Source organism: Dinoponera quadriceps, unplaced genomic scaffold (assembly GCF_001313825.1).
Source record: "Dinoponera quadriceps isolate SergipeBrazil2010 unplaced genomic scaffold, ASM131382v1 scaffold3990, whole genome shotgun sequence".
Taxonomy (NCBI): Eukaryota; Metazoa; Arthropoda; class Insecta; order Hymenoptera; family Formicidae; genus Dinoponera; species Dinoponera quadriceps.
The window spans coordinates 239,154-249,241 of NW_014557982.1; the positions used below are offsets into that span (position 1 = coordinate 239,154).

Consider the following 10,088-nt stretch of genomic DNA (forward strand, 5'->3'; position numbering starts at 1 on the left):
ACGAAGCTGAAACGTGGACTCCCTTGGTGTATCGAGCTGACGGATAGAGTGCATAAGAACGCGCCCGCTCGCCGCGACTCGAGCGCTCGTGGTCTCGCGGCGGGCGCGGCCGGGAATACCCGTGTTATAGTCTTTAATACACATGCCATACCTGGATATATATAGATATATCGGGCATACACACACGTAAATACAATATACAGTTACAGCCGACATAATGTACATATACAAACGTACGCGATTACCCGGTGGAACGTGCCGGAGCACGTCTTTGCCCGTGCTCCCCCGGCGCGCGGAGTCGCAGCGCGATTCGCTGGGTCTGCAAGTCCACTCGATCGCGGATCCACCGGTAATGTGTCTCATAGCTGAGCCGTAGCCCACAGCTGCCGCCTGCACTGCACTGCGCTATGTACAGCACATGTTAATCTTAGTGATCGTGGTGTAATCCTTGGTCAGACACCCCCAGTTTGCAATACTTGGCCTCTTCCGAGCCGCCGAAAGGCGCGAAGGGAAGACGGGTCTCCCGTTGGAATTCGAGGCGGCCGGTGATCTCCCGGAGATTTTTTCAAGTATTCTCGAGCCTCGGTTACATACTTGTCACTGTCGGTCGTACCTCTCTCGTTTTCATTAGTAACGTGTTAGAAAGGAAAGAAAAAGAGATAGAGCTGTCCCCTTCCCTCTTGCCGAGCGACTCTTTCTCGCTACTCTCGACGCGGCACCTCTCGGACTCGTCACTCTGGCCAGGAATCACACCACAGTGCATTATGATTCCTTTTATCTTTTTCTGATTTGCCAACTTTGATATATATTTATACATCTTTGACTGTTCGATGTTTACTCTCTCGTTGACTGGTTAGCGCGGCTGCGAGGTGCGCCCCGGTCGGTCTCGGTGACGATCCTGCGCAGCTCGGCAGCCCGGTAAACATTATATACATTATATTCTATATCGGTGGTGCACAATATGCTTGTGTATGTATATTTATGTTGTAACTAGATATATTCATTATGAGATAGATCTCTCGTTCTACCGTTTCGGGCACCTGCAGCGAGCCACTACCAATATTTGCCGAACGTCGTCAGCGAGCGAGTGTCGTCGAGAGGCCCGCTCGCCGAGCGCGACGAGAGGCTCATTTGCCGAAATATTCGACGGAAAGTAAACCGCCCACATCTCGCGCGACAAATTCCAATTTCCACGCGGGAAAAGTGCCGAAATGCCGCAAAGCGGGTAGATATTTTTACGAGACCAATTGGCGCGCTCGGACAGAAAGAACGGAGAAATTCATAAAAAAAAAAAACAAAAGAAAGACAAGGGGAGAAAAAACGAAAGAGCGGTTCGCTGTAGCACGTGCCGCGAACGTGTGTGTGTGTCCGTGGTCGAGGTATGTGCATATAGGCGGCGAAAGGGTGCGCGTACGCAGAAAGGCGTGCATGAAGGATGGTGTGTTGCGTAGAGGTCAGCTGGAGGTGGTCCCGAGGAACAGCAACGCCGGGGGTCGTCCGATGAGCACCGCGAGCGCGGGCGGTAGTCTCGGTCGTGGGAGCAGGGCGCTTCACCTACAGCATCATCAGAGCTCGCTGTCGGCCCTCCACATGACGGCGAATCACACCGGCACCGTCGACCGACGCAGATCCAGTCTCAGGGTAACGTACCGTCTAGATTCGACAAGGGCCTGGTCCGCGCACGATTGCACCAGGAACTCGATGCCGCCCCCCGTTTCGCCCGTGCACTCTTCTTGATCCTCTCTTCCAGTCCACCGACATGTCTGTCGCGATCGCGTGTGTGTGATCGCTCGGGGCGATCCCCGCTAAGGTAATCGCTCACGAAAGCGTAGCGCGCTCGAGTCGAGCTTTGCCTATCTTAGGAGATTTTTCACGCAACACGCTTTAAGCTTCCTCTCGTCTCGCGTTCTATCTAGACAGAGCGCTTGTACGATATCGCGCGTTAATATCGAGCTGCGAATTTTTACGGGGGATTGTTATTTTATGGGGGGGAAGGAAGGGGGACAGGAGGAGAGAAAGAAGCGATTGTTGTCGGGAACTTCGTGACCGGACGTCTCGGACTGGAAGGGGAACCGAGGATAGTGCGAGATACAGCTTCCGGAAGAGTTATCTCCCGGCGAGCCGCTTCTCTCAGCATACGCTTGATTTCGTCATGCCCATTGCCTCGTAGAGATATCTAGAACATCGATATCAGTGTGACACATACTCGACCCCGCATATTCAATCCTCCCTTTATAGGATCACGTAAGTGACGGATTCGTTTTCTCCCTTCTTTCCCGTTTTTCCCATCCTTCTCGAGAAAAAGTGAGAGAAAGATATATATATATAAAGTGAGAGAGAGAGAGAGAGAGAGAGAGAGAGAGATAAAAACGGCACATATCCTTGTCGTGTGTACATAGACACATGTATAAAACAGATTCGTATTTCCTTTGCATCAAGACCGTTTAACATTCGCCCGATCTCGCGTCAAATCATCATAAGCAACGCGGATTATCAGCGTCCATCCATCATTTCCAGCGGGATCATTTCCCTGACACGTTAATTCGTCCGGTAAATTGTAAACAGCGTAGTCACCCCCTCCCCCTCCCGCGGACCGGTTAAGCATAATGTGCATGTATGCGCACTGAAAAACGCAGAAACTCATTATTGATATTCCATTCGGTGCAATCATCAGCGCGCTGCCATTAGCCGAAGCTGCTCTCTCCGCGTCCCGTTTACATCTCCGCGCTCATCTCCATGCACCTCATCTGTGTGATTTTTATTATTAGAGCTCTTTGATTTTCTTAATCATTGGCACGACTGCATGGCATCGCTTTAATTAAGGACGCTCGCATAACGACACCCCACGACGAAGAGTATTCTCCCGTGACGGCCGTGATTGACCCTCGTCGCGAGCGATTCGATTCCTCCGGGCTGTGAGCGCCGATTCGCGAACACTCGGTCGCGGAATCGCGGGAGTAAACTAAATGACGCAGAGAGCACGGTAAATTGAACAATTTGTCCTACGCCCGTATACATCCGCAATATTTGTAATATTATTATAAACATTGGGAGAGAACGTTGTTCGCGCGATCAAGTTGGTCAATTGGTGTGCGCGCAACAAAGATTCCTCTCCCAAATCGTACGAGATCGCAAATATGGATACGTGTTAACATATTTGCTCGGCGGAGGTCAACGCGCGGGATCCTTCTGTTTGATTCTCTATACGGGAGTCCCCGTCGTCCTTGAGCGGTCCTCGAAGTTTCGGAGCGACGAGGGTCAATAACAGAATCTCACGCTGTGAGCTATGAGCTCGACCTAACGTTAATCATTGTCCCTGCATCCTGTGGATCGTCGCAGACCTGCAGTCTTCTTTACTTGAAAAAGGTTCGGTATTTATACATATATATATATATATTATATCTCGATACATATATATATAAATATACATATATCCATTTCTTTCTCCGAGAGTTCACTGTACATTGTTCTATCGCCGTGGAACCCCTATCACGGAGTCTCCATTACACACGCCGCATCCGGTCATAATTACAGCGCGTTTTCGCGGAGTCTCCGATAATCCGATCCGGCCGCCGCCGGTCGAAATTGATACTCGAGCGTGATTATCAGCTCACTACCACCTCGTTCTCAATTCTAACTGCATTTGCTGATCGGGAAGAATTCTTTTCATCCCTCAAACCGACAGGAGACTTTGAGAAAACGGTCTTCGCGGGGGCACGCGAGTGAGCAATCGATCGCGCGTCTGATTTTTCGTTCACTCTCGCGACGTTATAATTACATTCATCATTTTTTTCGTTTTCTTTTTTTTTCGTCACGATGTTATTTCCCTTATCGTCCTCGATCGGGAAGGAAATCTCGATTTAAAATCTCGCGGGAGGACCGGTTGTCATGCGTCACGATCGATCTCTTCACTGAACGATCCTCCGATCGCGAGGAACGGGTCGGAGCGTCGCGATCGATCGCGAACCAGTGCCCGCGTTCTCATCTACGAAAGTAACATAGGAAAGCCATCGGTATCGCATCATCGACATCGTGGTACGACGAAGCGTTCCTTTCACAAACGCTTCCTCGTCCGAGAGAGAGAGAGAGAGAGGGAGAGAGAGATGAAACCCGACGATCTCAGCGAAGCGGAGCGACGCGACGAAGACGTGGGAGGGGAGGGAGGGAAAATTTTCGTTTAACGCGACTAATTGGTCGACCTGGGGCGGACGCTTCGCTGAGGTCCGAACGATGCCGTGGTGGATCTCGACCTCGATCGTGCAGACCTCGAAATTGCGGGCAAGCGAGCGCACCTCGAACGAGGGGAGTCTGAATTGTACCGGGCTACCGGATAGAGAGAATTCGTTGTTTGTCGGTTCGTCGAGACGCTCGATCGCGCGCGAGTACCGGTTCGAGAGTTCGCAGGTCACTCGAATTCAGCGTCGGAGATCCGCTCTCGCGAGATGAAAGCAAGAGAAAAGACTGACGGAGTAAGCGAGTCTAAGCCTTGTGTAGCCGTGTCACTCGTAATTATAGGGAACGAGAACAAGTCGCGCGGAAACACCTCCTCCTTTGTACTTAGTCGTCTACTTGTACACCTCGTTTCCGTCTTTATAGTCCAATCAGATTGCCAGACAATCTGCCGCGCTGAGAAAGGGGTGTCGCGCGGACGGGACGTTCGCCGGGCTCGCGACCCTCTTCGTTTCCCTCCTCTCGCGAAGGAAAATATTTGTCAAACTCAACCATCGTCATCTCCTCGTCGTCGTCGTTGATCCTCTTCCTTTTTTTCTTTTTTATCGCAGTTCGGGGATCTCTCGCGCGCGCGTTTAACGACGGCGGGTATGAGCGCGCCGACACGGGGATGAGTGAAAATTTATCGCGCGCTATTCTCCCCGGGGAAGCTCCGGCGAATTTCTTTCCTTTTGCACGATCGAGGGATTTGCTTATCACTATCGCGGGGAATTTCGTCGCGGGGTGATGATTCTTCCGCGTTCCGGCGAGCGTACGGAGAGGCGAAGAGGCGAACACAGGCTTCTCGCAAAGTGTTCGGAAATCCGTCGATTATTCAGCGGCGCCGAGGCGCGCGCCCGGGCGACGCGATCGCGTCGTCTCCTAATCCCGCGATTACACCCTATTCTCAGCGCCAAGTACACCGACGTACGCGCTCTGCCACATTGTAAACACTGTATATAACGAGCATATATTAGCTAAACACGTGTCCTCCTCATGTATGTAACCAGAGTGTCCCGTGTCTTAAGGCACACACCCTCATAGCGAGTAGCGGTTAAAATTGCATTATGCAGCTCGAATTAATTAATTACGTAGCAAAACGGAAATGGGAAAGAGAGAGAGGGAGGGAGAGAGAGAGAGAGAGAGAGAGAACGCACTATTTATAGCGGATCATTATTTATGACTGCGAGGGGCTCGCGGCGCCCCGCGCTCGTCATAATCGATTGTGTAAATATAAACTGACGATTTCAATGTGGAAATTCAACGTGTGGATTCTTAATCGACCTTATTTCGTCCTTTACTAGTTGTCGTGGAGGAGCTCACAGGTATGCGCCATTAAGATATACAGTATGTACACGCTAGTCCCCCTAGTGTCAGTGTTGTCTCCCTCCACCGATCCTGTGCTCGCACACCGTTCAAATCGTCGCGTTCGGCGATCAATCGGCGAATCCCCGCCGATCGTCGGTGCTCGTTTGCGGAGTGACCGAGGCGATGGTACACTCCCTTCACTTTGTCGTAGCACGTGCATCCCACCTGCGTCGTGTCTGCGATCACGCAACAATCACTCAGCTGATCCCGAATCTCTACTGAATCCTACTCGCTGATTCTCCGGTCCCAATCGAACACTGAAGAATGAATCCGGTTGGGTCTACCTGACAATGGACAACTATGTTCGTTTTGACTGAAGGAAATCGAATTTCTCGTTGTCATAATCAAATATGGTGGTTCACGAGAACTAGAAATTTCGTTTCCTCCAACCGAAACGCGGTTTGATTGCCGGATGGATTCATTTTTCAGTGAAGACACGGCAGACGCCATTGGTGGAATTTCAATAGCGATACTCTACCGATATTCTAGGCTCCCGCGGTATAGGAATATTTTATTCTTCCGTAACAAAATAACGAGAAGTAACATTTCCAACTACCTTGATCAAAGTAGCATCAAAATTTCAACTCAGGATGAAGTCGTCGAAGTCACTGTTGCTCGAGTCGGTACATTCCCAGTTCCAACCACGACCAATCTAGCCGTTGGAATTGGAAGTGATCCGGCCCGAACGACTGCGACTGCACGATCTTGCGGCTGCATTGTAGACCCAGCTTAAGAATAGACTCTGAACACGATGCAGCAAGATGCTTCGAGCGGCAGCGGAAGCCCTTAAATAGGTGGGATCGCTATTTAAATTTCCGAGCGCTTCTCCCACGCTTGCCCTTCGCCTCGTAACTTCCGGGACAACGCGAAAGACGGTCCGGCGCGGAGAGCCGTCTGAGAACCGTCCGGGGGAACATCCGGACGTTGTTTCTTCTTAGGCATCTTCGGAGCTCGGACACAACTTCGCGTTGCGGAAACTCTCTCGGCACTCGGGCGTCCCGGCGACCGCTCGTTTGCCCGTAGCTTCCGACCTCACCGAGCCGGGAAGTCGAGATCCACCGCTTGACCGGTCGCGCGCTCGCTCTCTGCCGATCTCTGCCGATTAACCGACTAGCCTGCGTCTTCTCCACAGGGATCCTTGAGCAGAGCGTTCGGACTCCGGCCTAGAAGCGAGAAGGCGTCACCGTCGTCGTCCTCGGACACCGGCAGCCTCGCCAGCCAGTGCCAATACATGAGCAGCGTGCGCAGCAACTCACCGCCACCGCCGCAGCTGCCGCCGAGGCCGATGACAGGCGGCAAGAGGCACCGTCGGGTTAAGAGCATCGGCGACATCGAGTACATAAGCACAGCGGCGGTGAGCACCCCGGTCTGACAAGAGGGTAGGCCCCACCACTCGGGGCCTTACCGCAGCTTGAGCGAGCGCGGCTACTCCTCCTCGTACTCGTCCCAGTACGGCTCCTACTCCGGCTACAGCAACGTCCTCGCGGGCGATCAGTACCAGTACCAGCAGCAACAATCCAGCAATTATTACCAGCTGCAGGGCGGCTATTATTCGCCGCAGAGCTCCGGCCCGCCGTTCCCGGGCGTGCAGAGGTACGGCAGTCTGGCCGAGGAGGCATGGTCGTGCACCACCAAGAGCGACTCGCCCGGAATCTCCAAGACTAATCCCAGAACTTACTTGGCTTAGTTGCCGAAGACACGTTGAGCGGACGAACGGGAGTGACGCGAGCGGGCGCGTGGCGCACCCGGTGCGCCGCCTCGCGTCGTCCTCGGCGATGCGTGTATTCAGTTCTCGGGGGTAGATCCTTTGTTGTCCCTCGCCTTCCTCCGGCTTTTGTTGTTGGGTGATCGATAGCGACGTATAGCGATGAATGAGGCCGAGGAATAGGCGAGGGAAAGATAGCGAGGCAGTGAGGGAATCGCGTCGCGCATTCGCCGGGACGCCGAATGTTAGAGGGTGCGCTTTGCGCCTCGACTCGGAATTCTCATCGTCGTCGACGGGACGCTGCGAGAATTCTAACGCTAAATCTAAGATCCTCCGAGCTTCTGACGTTTCCCGTGTTAGCGAGGGTGTTCGATCGAGGGGACCCGATCGGGAGTTTGCGGATGATTCGACGGAACGAGCCGGATATCTTCGGTGTAATCATTATTGTTACTCGACGAGCCCGAGCTGGCTGGCGAATGTTAATTTCGTCACGTGACAACTGTAATAGACAATACTTTTCAGCCGGGCAGGAAGCTTGCGAAAGTAAGCACGGGGACCACCTCGGGCGAACCCCTTCAGCGCGACACTGCGATTGATAACTCGAGGCGAAGTTCCGACGGAGCCGAGTAAATGTCGATGTATCACACAGTTATTCTACCAAGAGTTATTCTCTCGATTACAAATTAATTCCACGTCGTACAAATATTAAGCAGCATATCGTGATTAAAGAGGGAGGGAAGGTTCGAGAGTGGGAGCCCGACCAAATTTTACTAACACACATCGAGCTAACGACGTAAACTCGCCGGCAACTTATAACCGACGGTGGTGAGTAAGATAGAGGATTATAATTACGATCACGGGGCGGACAGGATCCAAATAGAATGGGAAAAAAGTCAAGCGCGAGCTGGTGACGCTCTCCTCGCTTCAGTCTACACGTCTACGACACCACGGTGACAATACCCCGTAAACGCGGCTCGCTGGAATCGATTTTTCTTGCCGTTGATCCGTGAACGACGAATCCCCTCGTATTTGCCGAGAAAGAAAGAGAGAGATAGAGATACGATTAAGTTAGGTTAATGAATAAAATCCATTCTTATCTGTAAGCTACGGAGCGCACGCGAGATCGCGTCGCAGGTGTCGTTCGAGAATATTTTCGCTCAAGAATCACAGTTTCCAAATTTCGGGAAAGAAACCGTTTTCCACTCCGATTTATCCGCAGATTTCTCCGGCTTCTGTCTCGAGGTTACAAAAATTCGTTGAGAAAAATTCACGCGTGTTCGGTTCGGAAAGCCGCCCGAATTTACTTTTTCCTTCAAAGAGAATTAGGAGGCAAAAAAATCCGCGGAAAAATTGGAGAAAAAGAAAACGGTCGCTTCCGAAACTTTGAAACTAAATTAAGAATGGATCGACGAACGAACGAATGAACGGACGGACAAACGTATGCAGGCGCGATCGGTCGGACGATCGAATTTAAGTGCCAGGAAACGCGCCGAGCGCTCGGTCGCGGTTCGGCGCACTGTCGAGACACGCGCTCGTTCTCGGCTCGTTGTAATCGTTAATAATAACCAATACGTACAATCTCCTCCCCCAGTGTTCGTGTATCCACGCTCTCTCGCGCGGTCGCGAGACGATATTTGCAAATAATTCGTATCCGACGCGATGTATTTATTGGTAGAGACCGTAACTCTCTCCCGCGACGCTCGCGTGTGAGAGTGTCCTCGCGCCCCGATCGGATTATTCGATTTCGATTTTGTCGTCAGTCGGAACGCGCGATCACAGGACCATAGGACGACGCGTGCGCGTCCCTATTGCCGGACTTTGATTAGTATTACCGCCGTTTCGCGAGCCGGCAAAACGGCGAATTAATACGCCACAGCTCTCTCTCTACCTACCGTACGTACCTAAGTAATTTATTTATACATAAATTAGTTTAGGTCTTAATATATTTATTTATACACAAGGATATATATTGTACATCGCGACGCGCGCAGCCAATCCCCTCCCCCCCCTCCCCCCATTTGAGCTTGTCGCTTGCGCGGCAGATCTTGAACGTTTCGCTTCTGTATATCGGTGCGAAGCGGCGACCACAGATTTCAATAAGAAACCGTTGTAAATGTGCTCAGTAACGTCTGTATATATTTGTGTGTGAAATGTATCGAACTATTTGGGAAAAGATTAAATAACCTCTTCAGGGATATTGACACATATGTGTACGTCTAGTTTTATTTAAAAATTACCGTTATTTATAATTATAAAAATTTTTGAAGTTTAAAAATTAAGTTTAAAAATTAAGATTCTTCCCTGAAGGGATAAACGACCGCCTCTTTAAATCCGTCGCCACTGCAATGATCGAGAACGCGTATACAATGATGTCGCAGAGTCGCAGGAGTGAAATATCTCACCCTTTCGCCCGAGAATTTCAAACTGCGCTACACGCTGTAAATGTCAAATGTTGAAACAAAGGTGACTTCCTGGAAACCAGATTCCGCGGTGTGATATCGTTTTATCCGCTCCGATTCGTCCAAATCGAATCTCGCCGCGCCCAAACATGCAGCATCATCAGCTACGTCATTCGCATCAGGATTCCGCTGAAACGAAGCGTAAATGAGATTACGTAGTGATTAATAACACGAGTAGCTAAGGTCTCTCGGTGTTTGAATATTTACCAATAGATTGACCGATTACGGAATTATCTTCCTTATCTCCATCATTGTTGTCGCCATTCGTGTCACGGGCCTTGGCCGTTTTACCTCTTGCCAAATGTTTCTTCGATTTTACAGAACTTTTGCTCCTAAATCGATCTGTC

At 51.0% G+C, this 10,088-nt stretch overlaps 1 protein-coding gene across 6 annotated transcripts in view; it reads left to right on the top strand.

Moving 5' to 3' along the window:
* The window catches only part of LOC106749567 (kazrin), a 157,299-nt gene extending 147,810 nt beyond the window's left edge, over positions 1-9,489 (top strand). For 5 of the 6 annotated variants that reach the window (XM_014629180.1, XM_014629183.1, XM_014629177.1 and 2 more), the window contains 3 exons: positions 1,452-1,641; positions 5,514-5,534; positions 6,710-9,489. In XM_014629180.1, coding sequence (XP_014484666.1) covers positions 1,452-1,641; positions 5,514-5,534; positions 6,710-6,949 — 451 coding nt within the window. In that variant the 3' untranslated portion in view covers positions 6,950-9,489. The remainder of the gene's footprint in view (positions 1-1,451; positions 1,642-5,513; positions 5,535-6,709) is intronic. The other variant, XM_014629181.1, reaches the window with a different exon arrangement.
* The last annotated feature ends 599 nt before the right edge of the window (positions 9,490-10,088 follow it).